Source organism: Xiphias gladius, chromosome 16 (genome assembly GCF_016859285.1).
Source record: "Xiphias gladius isolate SHS-SW01 ecotype Sanya breed wild chromosome 16, ASM1685928v1, whole genome shotgun sequence".
Classification (NCBI taxonomy): domain Eukaryota; kingdom Metazoa; phylum Chordata; class Actinopteri; order Istiophoriformes; family Xiphiidae; genus Xiphias; species Xiphias gladius.
Genome location: NC_053415.1, coordinates 3,293,892 through 3,309,768, shown reverse-complemented (window position 1 = coordinate 3,309,768; position 15,877 = coordinate 3,293,892). Strand labels below are relative to the sequence as shown.

Genomic DNA, 15,877 nt, shown 5'->3' with positions numbered 1-15,877 from the left:
TGGTGGCAGTAATGGTCCTTTGAATTTTGATCCTATCCGGGCTGAAGCAAAACTAAAGAAGAAGCAAAACATAATCCGTGAGATCAACCGGTGTAGGCAAAATATATTATGGTAAATAACGGGAGTTTAGTCTATAGACTATGACGCACTTTCGGGGTCAGATACGGGGACCACACTGGGGCCCTACAATGGACAACATGCTAATAGATTTCTGGCGCAAACATGATTGCCTTTTTAATTCCTCGGTGGATTCTTACTACGACAAGGATTTGAAGACAAAGCTGTGGACCGAGTTCGCGCTGTCCATCGGAAAGCCTGGTAAGAACGTAATGGTATTTAAAAAAATAAAAAATAAAAAAATAAACAAGTAGTGTTTTGATGCTGCATTTCGTTCCAGTGTGTGCTGTGTCATTCCACGAATGGAGTTGAATTAATGTCCCATCATTAGTTTAAATTTATTTTATTTTTTTTAATTAAAAAAACAACAACAAATGTAACATTGTGAAGAGTGACATTAACAGTACTGTAACTTGGGGAATAAGTACGGAAATCATTTATTAATCAACCAAAACCATGCACACATTGTCTGTGCCCCCCATTGAAACAGCAATTTTGGTGTGTCCCACCTGTCCACTTTGAACGTCAGCATGAAGTATCCATCAATCCACTAGCTATACCGCTTATCCGTGGCGGGGGGTACAATCTGGAAAGACTGTCAGTCTATCACAGAGCGGTTCACATTCCATGTGCCCCTAGATGTACTCTATACATATGCTATTTGTTTTGAAAAAGTTTTATTTTACTAATTAAAAAGTACTGTTAACCCATGCCCCACACTTAACCCAGTTATCAAACAAATATCCCCCTATTTCACAAACGGAACATTTCATAAATCAGACTCATAAATCAGGAAATAGCCGTGTAACATCCTTTCTGCATTATGGGCAGAACAAATGTAAGTACCCTCTCTTCAATTTCTTTATTTTCACAAAAATTTCAGTGTTACCTGCTTTTGTAAACCTTAATGGTGCAACCCTGTTACTAATCTTATTGTTAGAAATATTGAATATTACATTATTTCTCTTCAATGTATGTGTGTATATATATATATATATATATATATATATATATATATATGTATGTATGTATGTATGTATGTGTGTGTGTATATATATGTGTGTGTGTGTGTGTGTGTGTGTGTGTGTGTGTGTGTGTGTGTGTGTGTGTGTGTGTGTGTGTGAATGTATGTATATATATATATATATATATATATATATATTTGTGTGTGTGTGTGTATGTATATATGTGTAAATATATATTGTATACACGTGTATATATATATATATATATACACGTGTATATATTTATATATATATACATATGTAAACTAGGTTACAGTTTGGTGCAACCGTGTTATCTTAAGTTCACCCTATAACTCTGTCTCTGAAACTTTTTTTTAAAATAAAATTTTCTTTTAACCATCAATTTATTGTTATGAGTCTTACAGTAACAACTTCTTACATGGAATTCTTACTTATAGTTGTCAATATCAGAAAAAGGGTTATATATTCAAATCCTGCAAATACTATGAAAAGTGGCAAAACATGGGAAATACAGAAAATACATTTGGAATGGAGTGTTTAATTATGATATTCTGAAGTGTCAATGCACCGTGTCTACAAAACGTAAAGTTTGATTGAAATTCATTTTTATATGCCTGTCAGACATCTGCCTACACTTTGGTAACAGGGTTGCAAAAAATGGTGTGCATGTCAGGAAACACAACTCGTGGAATCTCTGGTTTAATATCCTGAGATGGAGTAATTGTATTTTCTGATGATTTAGTACCTACATTCATTATCACAGTGTTGCAATCAACAAAAAACAAAGTTCATTTTTTGAAAATGTTGAGGCCCAATTTCCACTCCATCTGTAGAATGACACTGCTGCATCAAGTCCTGAAAAAACAAGCAAGCACAGGGGATGTGTTGGAGGGTACGAACCCAGCTGAACCCAGTTTATCCCAGTTTTTCAATTATGGAAGACACGGGAATTGGCTGGCATAACGTTAAATCGTGTACATTTACAGTGGGCACTGTCCAAGATATAGAAAAACACTTTCAAACAAGTTTAAACTGAAGTAGGAATGAGGGTTTTTATGTTTGTTGTTTATCCATACTTCTTCTTTACTACTATAGTGCTATTCAGTCACATTTTGCATATTTTACTATGACATATCTTCACCTTTTCCATGCAGTATCTGATGTTGAGAGAAGATCAAGATCGCTCCGGACCCAGTACGGGAGGGTGCTATGGCATCCGGAGAGAGTCAGCACTGTGCAACAGAAAATGCTTAGGGAGAAACTTGATTTCTTGAGGCCTTATATAGTTCGCCGGCGAGGTGATTCATATCTGGTAAGTGGAAACTAATGCAAGAAAGCCAGCAGATGCTTCCCTGCAGATCTTAACTGCAGATCTTTATGTTTCTGTGTTCTCTATTTGCAGGAGGAAAAGTTTGATGATCGGGAAGAGGATGATGATGAGCCGGAGACCGAAGGATGTTTTGACCAGGAGATGGGAAGCTCATTTGGTAGCCCACTGGATGCTGATGTGACTGGGCAAGATCTGAATGATGAACACCAGTCTGTTACCTCCACCCCGAATCCTGCTTCCCTGGACTGTCCAAACCCACACCCTCAAGTCACAGAGGTGATCTCTTTGAGCTGTCCACACCATCACAATGATGATAGTTCTGCTGATCAACCCAATCAAAGAGCTGCACCAAACACATCCAAACATGACATACTAAACCAGTTTTCAGAGGTTATGTTAGCTGATATGCGGCAGATTAAAGACCCTATGGTGCTCATGAGACTTCGCAGAGATATGACCGACCTGGTGTTCAAAGCGGTGGAAGAGGACGTGCAGAGACGATGTGCACGAGTGCCATCAATGCCCATGCTGGGGGAGAGTACACACAGCTGCTCCCGGCCTCAACAGTCGTGTTCACAGACAGACCTCTCTTGGAGGCAGAGGTTTTTGAAGAGAAAGAATGAAGGGTCTGAGCTTGGAAGGAGGATGCAGAGATGGGAGGAGATCAAGCACATGAGGAGAATGGGCAGGAGTCAGTTATTGCAGCCTGTCCAGCAAGGCCAAGCACTGGAGGGGATGACTGAAAACGGCTCTCAGGTTCTTTTTCAGGCTTCTGAGATCAAGAGAGAGACAGAGCCAAACATAGTTAAACTCGAGGAGGACACACTTGCTTTGGCTTAAAATTTAACATACGGAGTTTACTGTTTTCCTTAATACAGTTGACACAGTCAGTAGGTGTAGGTTAGTAAGCTACTTAAGGCCAGGAACACCTCAGTTAGTCAGCAGCAAATGATAACAGTAGAAAACGGATACTGCAAAGTGTTGTTCCCAATTGCCCTCTTTGCCATACGGAAGTCCTGACATTTGTTACTTATTAGCACTTAGTTGCATTTTGTAGAGGGATTCAGATGTGAATCATATTGATATTGTTAAAAGGGCAATTACCAGGATAAACAGGTATCAGTGGACTTAAGGACACTAAATTACAATACCAAGGACCCCATCTAAATGACTTTTCACACATAATTTGAATTTCTAAAGAATGGGTGCATCAGAAATCTTTCAAAATAATTCATACCTGGTCTACGTTTACCTTAAGTGTGCTATTAAACACTGGAATAACTTTTGGATGTCTGCTAGCCAGAAAACTTGCAAGTGTAGCCAAGGTATGGACAATTCTGAACTTTAAACACAAGGCAGTGGGCACTGTGTGACACGACTCAAAAAGATGAGGCTTTATACATGTTTTGATGTTCTGCTCTTATCAAAGAGAAAATACTTGTTTTCACCCGTTCTCCTCTGTGTTCATACTCTGTGAGTATGAAATCCGACCTAGACCAGAGAGTGATATTTCTAGAAACAGTACTTTTCAATACTTTGGAATTAACATTGCAACAATAAAAAGTCAGAAACTCGACTGGGTTGGATTCATATTATTCATAGGACTAAGTATTGAATGTTTGTCGAAATTATATTGTTATGTATATATTCTTATGTAATTTCCCCATCTCCCATAGAGCAGAAATTACTCCATGTATACTGCCCATGCCAGCAAATTCATATTTTAATTCACACTGGATTCTGTTGAAATATAATTGATAGGTTATGTGAGAATAAAAGATGTCTCAGGGAAGAGACAAATATTATTTATCTGAATATGCTTTTCATGTAGGATAATACATCTGACCAGAATTTTGCTGAGCCCAAATTAACACTGAATTTGACATACAGAAGATTATGATTTTAAAGACACTGCATTTAATTTAACAAAAATCTTATTCTCCTGAAAAATTCAAACTTAAGCAGTAAAAATACAACCTATGCTGGCATATATACCTTTAATGTGTCACTCACTGATAATGACAAAAATAGGAAGCCGCAGATACCTGAATGAAAAAAGAAAAAAAGAAGAGGTCACACACTCTGCAAATAGTAATTTTATACAAATATATAGAGTTATACAAACTCTAATTTTATGGTGTTTTTTCTTCTTTTTTTGCATCCACAGAGGTGACGTGGATCCTAACCATATTCAGTATAATGTTCAAATAATTTGGTGCGAAAAATGTTGCATCAATGTGCTCCTTTTTCACGAGTCTTTGCACACTACAGAAGGACTTATACGGCCATGTTTTAAGAAATGAATGTGCTTTATTATAGTCAGTACAAAGATATACACTGTTGTCTTATTTTGCAAATGTAGACTACTGTATTTTTAAATATCCAAACCCTCTTGATTTCATGGTGGATATGAATGCATACAATATGCCTTGTAATGTCAGCAATGAGAACTGAAGCTGATTTTACAGTTTCACTGGAGAGTAACTGCTCAATAAAATCTAACATGCAGAAGTAAAATGATGTAGTTGTATCTGAACAAGCTGTTTACCTCCCTTAAAACAGTCTGATAGCTCATCTTCGTTACATTTTTTGCAAATGGGCATTTTGCTCACACAAAATTGTAGATATTTATATTCCAGATTTTCTGCAGTTCATGTCCTCCACTCTGGGTTCTTAATGGAGGATGATGAGGTTCATTTGCTATTGTATGTTTCAACATATGCTCATTTTTTTTGTTGTCTCTCAGACTCAAATATTATTTAGCTTTCTTGAATAAGTTTTTGGATGTTTTATGGAGGTGATGATGGTGACATTTCAGTTTTATGACCTTGTCTGAACTCTCTACAACAAATTATTCATAGATTCAGTGAAAAGGCACCACATAATTTACAGACTATATGAAATGTAGCCTACATTTGTACAGCGATAAATCAGCCACAACATTAAAACAGGTAACTGGACAGCTCCTCACTCCTTTCATGGAAATGATTCACATAACTTGTGCAGATTATTTATGTTATACGCTGACATGCATTTTATTAGACTTCTCTTAGGCTGAAATGACATAAATGTACATAAATAATTTCAAATATATATTTTATTCATATTTTAAAAATACATATTTTATATATATCCAAAATATATCATATCAAATATACTGAAAAATCTACTGGACACCACACAAATAATAGCTGTCACTATCTTGTATGACATTAGAAATGAGCCTTAAATACTGACATTAACACTAGTTAATGTCCTGTACTCAAGTTACTCATCAGTGTTAAAGGGGTTTTGTTTATCAGAAACTTTGTATAGCTATATGCTGGGTTATATAGCCACGTTATAGCTACAGGTTTCATATCAACGTGTTTTAATTGAAAAGTGGGTTTTTAGCTCAATGCCACTTTTTTAAAAATTTATTTTCCTTTATTTCCTCTCATGGGAAAGAGTCTTTTCTCGAGGCATTTTGTTTGCCTGAGCTACATGCGAGGTCCTTTGGATTTTCATTCAGGCAATGAAGAGTGGTTCCTTGAAGGGTCCTGAACAAACTCATTCACACGTGTGCCGTGCACCGTTACCATGGCGGACCTACAGATGAAGCTTCTCCGCAAGAAAATTCAGAAGAGAAGTGAAAAGAACAAAGAGCGGAAGCTACTTAAGAAACGGGAAGAGGACGAGGAGAGCGGTACGTGCTGTAAATAAAAGAATACTCTGTTGTTACTGCTTTTTTTGTGTGTTTCTGAAGCCATGACGAACCTCACCAGCTAAGCTAGCTGCGTTAGCTCCTCACGGCATGATTTTTAATTGGGAGCTCGTCATATCGGTGAAAAGTTAATGTTTTAAATTGTGAGAGTTCACAAGCAGGTATCAATTCATAACATTTTATAATTGTAAATATCATGGGGATTTGTAACACATGTCTATCATTTATCGGCTTGATTTAGCTGGGTAAACATTTAGCTCTGTAGCACGGTAGCATATCCAAGTTTCCAGAGTTCGCCATTAATATTTTACTTAATAGCATCGTTATTATATATACATCATTATTAACAGTTCATTCTACATAATTTGAGTGATATCGTAAATGTGTTGCGGTGTAATGTCTTTGTCAGGAAGCTCAAACCGACTGAAAGAGGCATGTTGTGAGGAACCAGCAACTACTTGTAAGGCGCCCGGGAAGAAACAGAAGCAGAATGGGATATCACTGGAAGGGACCATAGCAGAGAGAACTCCGCCGCAGAAGAAGAAAAAGAAAAAACGGAAGCAGACAGACACTGCTGAATCTCCAGGTATGGGCTAGAACAGTCTGCCTACTTGAAATGGACAAACTGCATTTTTTTCTTTGTGATAGCTAACAAACATGAATGTCACGATTGTCATTCTAGCTGAGAAGAAGACCAAAACAGTAAAAGAGGCTGGAGAAGAGGAAGAGGTGGAGGAAGTAGCAGATGAAGATGGAGAACAGGCTACTGACAAACCAGAGGCAGCTGCAGACGAGGAGGAGGACGACGACGACGAAACTGAAGAGGGAGATGATGAAGAGGAAGATCAACCTGAATTACCATCTGGATTAACAGGTATTAAATAAGTAAATGTCTGCTCCCTGCAGATCCCAGTCTTTAGCAGTTTTACTGAAAGGATCTCCATTAACTGAATTCAGAAGATTATAAGAAGCAGTTTTGCAGGAGGTGTCGTGGCCGGACAGGCTCTGTAGTGAGAGAGTGCATAGTTTGCCTTACTGTGCAAATATGTCTGTGTTTTACAAACAAGTCACTGTAAAAAGTTCAAAGGTAAGAAACAAAGAAAAAACAGATTATGCAGATTTATTCATTTCCAATTTACTTTTAAGTCCACTTCAGGCATGCTCTTCTTATGTAAATGTTAGGGCAGTTTACCGTAAGTGTTACAAGAGCAATATGACTTGGATAATAAAGTTGGACTTGGTCAGACATTGTAACACTTACAACAAGGCTCGAGTCTGAAGTGACTGCTGTCACGTGAAAGGGAAGCAATAGCAGCATTAACTTAGATACACAGAAAGAGGTGTCAAATACCCGCCTGGTTCCACTGTCTAAGAGCACTGCTATCAGAGTATTTGTAGGTCTAAAAGTCTTAACTAGCATTCATTTCAGTTCCCTTTTTAATATTATTTTCTGCTGGCTGTAGATGGTAACATTAATTATAACTTTATTGTATATGGTTGCAGCTGTTATATTATAAACTACAGATGAGACTTGAGCCACAATGCACTGTGCATGTCTAATGCGTATGTCTATCATGGAGTTTCACACTCTACCATCAGACCTGTAGCAAACACTGTTGCTACCGTCAGCAGGAATACCTAGAAAATGCATTGAGTCATAATGAGCAAGTTTCTATTTCAGCAAAAAACTTGAATGAACCTGAATGACTTAAATTTCATTCAAACCAATTTCTGGCATACATATCCAGTGAAATGGTTTTACATGTAGCATTTAAGGAAATAGGAATTAGATGAGTCTCATATCTTGGTATTTTTTACTTTACCTAGGAGCTGTAGATACAGGGTTAGTTGGACACGTCCCTTGCGTTTACAAAAGTGATTAATTAAACCAAAGTGTCATTCAACTGCAAAATGGGGTTTAAAATCCTCCCTTCATTTCATTATCTCCAAATTTATCACTGTTCTCCAGCAGTGTTGCCTCTCACGTGCAAGGTCTCAAATATAGCATGAACATTGTAACTCTATCAGTAATGGTCCTTTCATTTTTGAATGAAGCTATTATGGATTTAATGTTAAGTTGCTTGAATGCCAAAAGGCCATTACTTTAACAAATAAAAGAAACCAGCAATGCTGCATATTCCATGTAGGAACAAGGCCATGGTTACACCTTGAACTGGATTATTTTGGATGCATATTGGCAGAGATCCAGCTGTCAACTGTGTTTCATTTAACTAAGTTTCTTACTTGTATGACATTAAAGAAATCAGTTTTATAACTCTTAACTGTTTAGTCTACATACACACATGCACTGGAAACTAAGAGCTAAATTCAGCTGTGTTGCCTTTATGTGTTGCCCTTTCAGTGTTTCCATCATGAATGGGGTGTCAACTAAGGCATACAGAGACGCTTGTGGCTGTCTTTAGGAGGAATCAACTGTTATTCCTCTGACAGGAGTAGCTGCAAGGACATGTTTGTCTTGACTAGTTTGATTATCTTGTCTTCTTCAAGAGAATAGTTTAAAAAAAAAAAATTCTAATGTATATTCATGCTATTTCGGTAAGCGTTATCTTGACCTTTTTTTAAAATAAAATTTGCTTTTAGGAAAGCCTTTCAATTATTCTGTTATTTACTGTGTCTTCAGGAGCATTTGAGGACACATCGTTTGCCTCTCTTGCTGGGTTGGTGAGTGAGAACACGCTGAAAGGAGTGAAGCAGATGGGCTTTGAACACATGACCGAGATCCAGCACAAAAGTATTCGTCCCCTGCTGGAAGGAAGGTCAGTCTGGAGGGAAAGTTCTTGTGGAACATTTGTAAAACCGGAATTGATGTATTATAATGTAATAGTGATTATAAATGTTTTAGCATCATCATTTATAATTTAATCACAAATTTTTAGATAGTCAGAACAGGCAGTTATACCAGAGTTGTTTTGTGACTTTGTAGACACTTCAACTGTGTTTCATTTAACTAAGTTTCTTACTTGTATGACATTAAAGAAATCAGTTTTATAACTCTTAACTGTTTAGTCTACATACACACATGCACTGGAAACTAAGAGCTAAATTCAGCTGTGTTGCCTTTATGTGTTGCCCTTTCAGTGTTTCCATCATGAATGGGGTGTCAACTAAGGCATACAGAGACGCTTGTGGCTGTCTTTAGGAGGAATCAACTGTTATTCCTCTGACAGGAGTAGCTGCAAGGACATGTTTGTCTTGACTAGTTTGATTATCTTGTCTTCTTCAAGAGAATAGTTAAAAAAAAAAAAAAAAATTCTAATGTATATTCATGCTATTTCGGTAAGCGTTATCTTGACCTTTTTTTAAAATAAAATTTGCTTTTAGGAAAGCCTTTCAATTATTCTGTTATTTACTGTGTCTTCAGGAGCATTTGAGGACACATCGTTTGCCTCTCTTGATGGGTTGGTGAGTGAGAACACGCTGAAAGGAGTGAAGCAGATGGGCTTTGAACACATGACCGAGATCCAGCACAAAAGTATTCGTCCCCTGCTGGAAGGAAGGTCAGTCTGGAGGGAAAGTTCTTGTGGAACATTTGTAAAACCGGAATTGATGTATTATAATGTAATAGTGATTATAAATGTTTTAGCATCATCATTTATAATTTAATCACAAATTTTTAGATAGTCAGAACAGGCAGTTATACCAGAGTTGTTTTGTGACTTTGTAGACACTTCAACTGTGTTTCTGTTTTTTCGTTTTGCGAATCTGTAGGGATGTGCTGGCCGCAGCCAAGACAGGCAGCGGTAAAACCTTGGCCTTCCTCATCCCATCTATAGAACTCATCTACAAACTCAAGTTCATGCCCAGGAACGGTAATGCTCCTGTCAACATGTCATTTAGAATAGAATAGAATATCTTTAGTACTGTTGCATAAGTACAATTGTAAGCAATGTGAGCCGATGTCAGGCAGTAATAAAGGGTGCAACAGATCAGTGGATGTGAAGTGCAGCAACAGAACCAATACAATACAGTACAGAGAAGTAGCAAAGTAGCAATTAAGTAAAACAGTACAAGCAGAATGCACTGTATAAACCGTATCTGGCAGTAGCAGGTAGTGCAAACAGCTCAGCTGTGCTATGCAGCAGCATCAGTTTCTCCCCAATGTTTCATAGCTTTAGCACATTGTGGGCTGTTGAGAGAGGGGACAGCATTTCTCTTCCTAATGTATCACACTGCATTATGTAATCTGAGATTTGTAAGTCTCTTTTTTAGTGCCTACCTAATTTTCTCGTCCTCCTTTGTTCAGGCACTGGTGTGGTGATCCTGTCGCCCACACGCGAGTTGGCAATGCAGACCTACGGTGTGCTGAAGGAGCTGATGACACACCATGTGCACACTTATGGTTTGATCATGGGCGGCAGCAACCGCTCAGCTGAGGCCCAAAAACTGGCCAACGGTGTAAACATCCTGGTGGCTACACCTGGTCGCCTGCTGGACCACCTACAGGTCAGCTGGGAGGAGTCCTTAGGGGGCTTAGGACTCAGCAACATTTCTTCCAGTGTTTCTGGAATCACGATATGTACAGAGTAGTGTAGTACTGTAGAGACTGAAATATGAGTTCACACACAGATGGTATATCAAACAGTTCATTATCCATATATATTATTATTGATTATCATCATCTATCATTACACTTTGTAGAATTGGGTTGGTATTGACACATTCATCAAACACAGAATCACTGTTTCCTGATGTGTTACTACCATCAATACTTTATGTACAGTTTTTATGCCGGTGCGCCAACATCAGCCGTTGCCAGAGGCATTATGGTTTTGGGTTGTCCGTCCTATTCTCAAGAACGCCATATCTCAGAAAGGCCTTGAGGGAATTTCTTCAAAATGTTGACTTTGCCTCAAAGATGAACTGATTAGATCTTGGTGGTCAGACGTCACTGCAACCTCACGTTCGGCCCATTCTTTTAAAAGCGATACATCAGGAACACCTGGAGGGAATTTCATTACATCTGGCACACATGTCTAGTTGGACCCCAAGATTAACTGATTAGTTAGGTCTTCAGAGGTCAAAGGTCAAGGTCACTGTTTCCTCAAAAACAACATTTTTGGCCATAACTCAGGAAGTCATACAATATTTATGACCAAATTTCACACAAATGTCCAATAAGATAAAAAGATGAAGAGATGGCATTTTATATCCCAAAGGTCAAAGGTCAATTTAACTGTTATCATAATGTTCTGCAAAAGCACTTTTCTGGCCTTTATTCAATACAGATACTGAATAGGTGACACTAATCTTGGGTGCCCACCTTAGATCTTCTGTGCTGCTGGGTTGAAAATGCGTGTGAAACATAGCCTCTAAGTGAAGAAAGGAAGTTTCTCACTGGAAGTTGGTCACTGGAATCATACATGTCCACATAATGATAACTCCCATTTTGCCAAAAAAAATACACCTAATATCTTTTATCAAAATTCCTTCAAAGTCTTCACTACATATATTATGTGAGTCTGGACAGACATGGATGTAAACTGCAACTTGACTGGTTGGTGGAGGACAACAACCCTGAGGTGGTAATTGGATTTGTGTGTGTTTTTAATACCTTGATGAGAATATTTCAAACATGTCTTTCTTGTATCTCCAGAATACCCCTGGGTTCATGTTCAAGAACCTACAGTGTCTGATTATTGACGAAGCTGACCGCATCTTAGAGGTGGGCTTCGAGGAGGAACTGAAGCAGATCATCAAACTGCTGCCGAGTACGTATCCGTTGCCATCAGGCTCTTTCCTCTGTGACTGAAATGCGTTTGTATAGTTTTGTTAAAGGAGTACTCCAGCAATTTAGTGCAGCATTTCAGTGAAATGAGGAAACTTGTAAGAGACATGTTGTTGTTTTTTTTTTTAAATGGTCATAATTGCTATAACAGAAGCAGAGAGATGCTGACTTTTAGTCCATAATAGTCCTCTACAAAAAGACCCAAGATCCTTTCCGGAATGGAACTTGCAACTTCGTAGCATTTTTTATTAGACCATCCCTGCTTGCCAGATCCAAACACAGTCAGGGTTGTTTTCTCAGCCTGAATAACTGCTTTTACAGGCCGTGTTGTACTCTGCATGACCATTACAACTCTTGGTGAAAAATAGATGGAATGCCAAATTATATACAGTATGTGTACAGTAAAAAAAACACTGACCCATGGTGTTATCTCTCTGAATCCTGGTTTAATGTTACTGCCTGCGTTTTCTCCAGAGAGGCGACAGACCATGCTGTTTTCAGCCACTCAGACCCGTAAGGTGGAGGACTTAGCTCGCATATCCCTGAAGAAAGAGCCCCTCTACGTCGGGGTGGATGACAACAAAGACAACGCTACTGTTGATGGCCTGGAGCAGGTACTTCACACTGCATTCTAGGGCTGTCACCCCTTATCACGGTTGTCTGCTCCGGAAGGCTTTCCTCGCTAGTGGCTTCCGTTTTCTTGTCAAACAACGGAACATTACTAGCTTGATAGGTCAAAGGGGTGTGCCATAGGTCAAGCTGATAGTGAAGTTTTATAGCGCCCTCTGCTGGATCACAAGGCAAAGTACTCCAAACTGTCCGTTCTGCTTATACACTGTAAATTTTAAATTTGCACAGGTGATTAGTTAGAATACAAACTTTCCCCCACATTCGAACAAATGTTCTAGTTTCAAATAAAAAGTGACAGCCCTACTGCATAGCCACAGTATCGGTCTTGGCATCCAAGGTCCTTAGCACGCTAGACTGGTGTGAAGTAATTTGCCTGTGTTTCAGGGTTATGTGGTGTGCCCATCAGAGAAGCGATTCCTGCTGCTCTTCACCTTCCTGAAGAAGAACCGTAAGAAGAAGCTGATGGTCTTCTTCTCTTCTTGTATGTCTGTGAAATTCCACTACGAGCTACTCAACTACATCGACCTGCCCGTCATGGCCATCCATGTAAGTCTCACCTTCCAGCATCCACAAGTGGTACATGGTATTCAGACGTCACAGCCTCATCCACGGGGCCAGCTTTTGTAAGAAGTTTTTCTTCATATCATTCCGTGTCCCAGGGCAAGCAGAAGCAGACCAAGCGTACCACCACCTTCTTCCAGTTCTGCAACGCCGATTCAGGCATCCTGCTGTGTACAGACGTGGCAGCTCGAGGACTGGACATCCCTGAGGTGGACTGGATTGTTCAGTTCGACCCCCCAGATGACCCCAAGGTATTAAGACCATTACAAGCTATTATGAGACCTTTTTATTTTCTTTACGCATGTGTTTTATTTTTAACCTAAAAAAAAAATCCGTCACATAAACAGTTTGAACTGATTTTCAGGATACGTTTTCATTTGTATTGTAAAACACACATCTTAATTACTTGGCTTTTAAAGAGTAGCTCTTTGGTGTCAGTTGATAACTTGTCAAGGTCACTTTAACTAAGCACTTGGGGAGGATCGTTTTAAAGCTTTACCCTCCGTCCACAGGAGTACATCCACAGGGTGGGCAGAACAGCCCGAGGCATCAATGGAAGAGGTCATGCGCTCCTCATCCTTCGCCCAGAGGAGCTCGGCTTCCTGCGCTTCCTTAAGCAGGCCAAGGTAACGATGTCTGCTACTTTTGAGTCAAGTGTTATTTAGATACCTTCCATTTTGCCATGTTTTTGGAACCTTTGTTGCAACCTAGATTTTGACTCCAACAAGCTGTTTATGTTCCGTGTATCTAAGATTTGGTTCCATTCACTTTGGGTCTTATGTTGTTCAGGTCCCATTGAGTGAGTTTGAATTTTCCTGGAGTAAAATCTCTGATATCCAGTCCCAGGTAAGGAATCTACATCCTTCAATTCAAGTTGTCTGAGACATTTGTAGTTAAAAAATGAAATGCAAAGACCGGCTGGCGGCTTCAGTCTAATCTTAAACTGTGTTGTTCCTCAGCTGGAGAAGCTGATTGAGAAGAACTACTACCTCCACAAGTCTGCTCAAGAGGCCTACAAGTCCTACGTGAGGGCTTATGACTCCCACTCGCTCAAACAGATCTACAACGTCAACACCCTCAACCTCCCAATGGTGGCACTCTCATTTGGCTTCAAAGTTCCCCCATATGTTGATCTGAGTATCCTTTGTAGTGGTTCTACAGACAGTCACATTAAACACTGCACATTGATGTTGTTGGTTTGTTAATACTGAATTTAAAAAATTTTCTTTTCCCAATTGGGAAACAAAAGGGGGGGAAAATGCCAGGAACAGATGAAAATACAGTGTTTTTCTTAACCCAAGCTCTTCCTCCCCAGACGTCCACAGCAGTAAAGGTGCAAAGTTACAGAAGCGAGGCGGTGGAGGTGGGTTTGGTTACCAGAAGTCCAAGAACGTGCAAAAGTCCAAAATCTTCAAGCACGTCAACAAAGGAAAGGGTGACAAGAGGCAGTTCTCCCGCTGAATCCCTTCAAGCTTAGTAACTCTCTTCCTGGACTGATTCTTCCACTGTCGTCAAAGAACTGCCCTTTTTTATTCCAAGAACCTCCTGCTTTGAACAGATGGCCATGGAGTGCGTAGGGTACATCTCCCTCAGAGATCATTTATAAACCCAGTTTTCAGCTCCCTGGTCAACAAATAGACTCACTTTTTTAGCATTTCTTCATCTGGCAGGAATATTAAATGTCTATTAGTGTCTATTATTACTATGCTTAATTTGTTGACTTGTTCAGACTTTGTAAATGCTGATTACAATGAAATCACTTGAAATCACCATGTGAGATGCTGATGTTCTCACTTTTATTATGCGAGTCTGGTATTACATTTATTGCATTAGCTATACATTTCTGTCCAGCTGAAGAACTCTTGCTATGCATTTTATAAAACAAGTTACAAAGAAAAGCAACATGCAGGCATAAAAACAGGATCCAGGAAAGTTATAGGCACCCTTTTAATGAAATCCCAGAAGTAACCAAATGTTCCTCTTAAGTGACACAAAGTCCGTTTGACAAAACGGAACTTTTGGTGTCTTTATTCTGAATTAAATTGAGCTTCAGGTGTGTGAGATGGCTCGGCTCTAAAGAGGTTGTGCTTAAAAGTGAATATAAAATTGCATACATACAATCAAAACGTACCGTGTTGTCAACTTTCCTTTATGGATTGGTATGTGTGGACAGGTGTAATGAGGGTTATCTATAGTCTTGGCAATGAAACTTCAAAAAAAAAAAATCCCTTCATGAAAACATTTAGGTTAAAAACACTATTCCCTTTAAAAAAAGAACCCCGCATGGCTCCCAGAATCATACTCTCCATACACAGGATAAATTATAAAGTGCTGTTAGGAGTCTGCAAAGTGTCAGGTTCATACTGCATTTAGAACTGCGATGTGAAACATTTTCCGTTCAATGCACAAGAAAAAGTTGAGGCTCATTGTAAAGCTCCACAGTATATGATTACATTTTCCTTTTTGTCCAAAAATGTCTCTTTATAATTCAGATTTCAATTGATCAGTTCTATACAATTCTTTAGTTCCTCCAAGGACAAAGCCCTTTTGAAAAAGGACAAGCTGAGCACTGTTTTCAAAGAATTATTCCCACTCAAAAACCTTGTGTATTGTCTGGATCTCTTACATCCCAAAGTTTTAGAAGAAAAAAAGTAAAAACAAATCAACACTTATGTACAAAACAATCAGTAAAAACAGTAGTGTCCCCTTTTGTTACAGTAATGAGGTACAATGGTGTGACTTTTCAGACTACGAACACCTGATTTTCCCTAAACTTCACTATACAACAGGTTGAAGGCAAATTC

The 15,877-nt window shown here is 38.9% G+C and overlaps 2 protein-coding genes and 2 non-coding genes across 4 annotated transcripts; all 4 read left to right on the top strand.

Moving 5' to 3' along the window:
• Window positions 1-36: 36 nt before the first annotated feature.
• Window positions 37-4,009, top strand: LOC120801140. The gene is made up of 3 exons (XM_040147709.1): window positions 37-318; window positions 2,258-2,415; window positions 2,506-4,009. The coding sequence occupies exons 1-3, from the start codon at window positions 141-143 to the stop codon at window positions 3,271-3,273; spliced, it is 1,104 nt and encodes a 367-aa protein (XP_040003643.1). The 5' UTR covers window positions 37-140; the 3' UTR covers window positions 3,274-4,009.
• A 1,913-nt stretch (window positions 4,010-5,922) lies between these two features.
• Window positions 5,923-14,842, top strand: ddx18 (DEAD (Asp-Glu-Ala-Asp) box polypeptide 18). The gene is made up of 14 exons (XM_040148050.1): window positions 5,923-6,118; window positions 6,546-6,722; window positions 6,819-7,010; window positions 9,519-9,654; window positions 9,866-9,966; window positions 10,401-10,600; window positions 11,751-11,865; window positions 12,357-12,496; window positions 12,897-13,058; window positions 13,172-13,324; window positions 13,586-13,699; window positions 13,863-13,919; window positions 14,033-14,210; window positions 14,389-14,842. The coding sequence occupies exons 1-14, from the start codon at window positions 6,013-6,015 to the stop codon at window positions 14,532-14,534; spliced, it is 1,977 nt and encodes a 658-aa protein (XP_040003984.1). The 5' UTR covers window positions 5,923-6,012; the 3' UTR covers window positions 14,535-14,842.
• On the top strand, window positions 8,475-8,607 carry LOC120802053. Its single transcript, XR_005709167.1, has one exon. It is a non-coding gene; the product is annotated as a small nucleolar RNA SNORA13 (small nucleolar RNA).
• On the top strand, window positions 9,212-9,344 carry LOC120802059. The gene has a single exon (XR_005709174.1). It is a non-coding gene; the product is annotated as a small nucleolar RNA SNORA13 (small nucleolar RNA).
• Window positions 14,843-15,877: the final 1,035 nt, after the last annotated feature.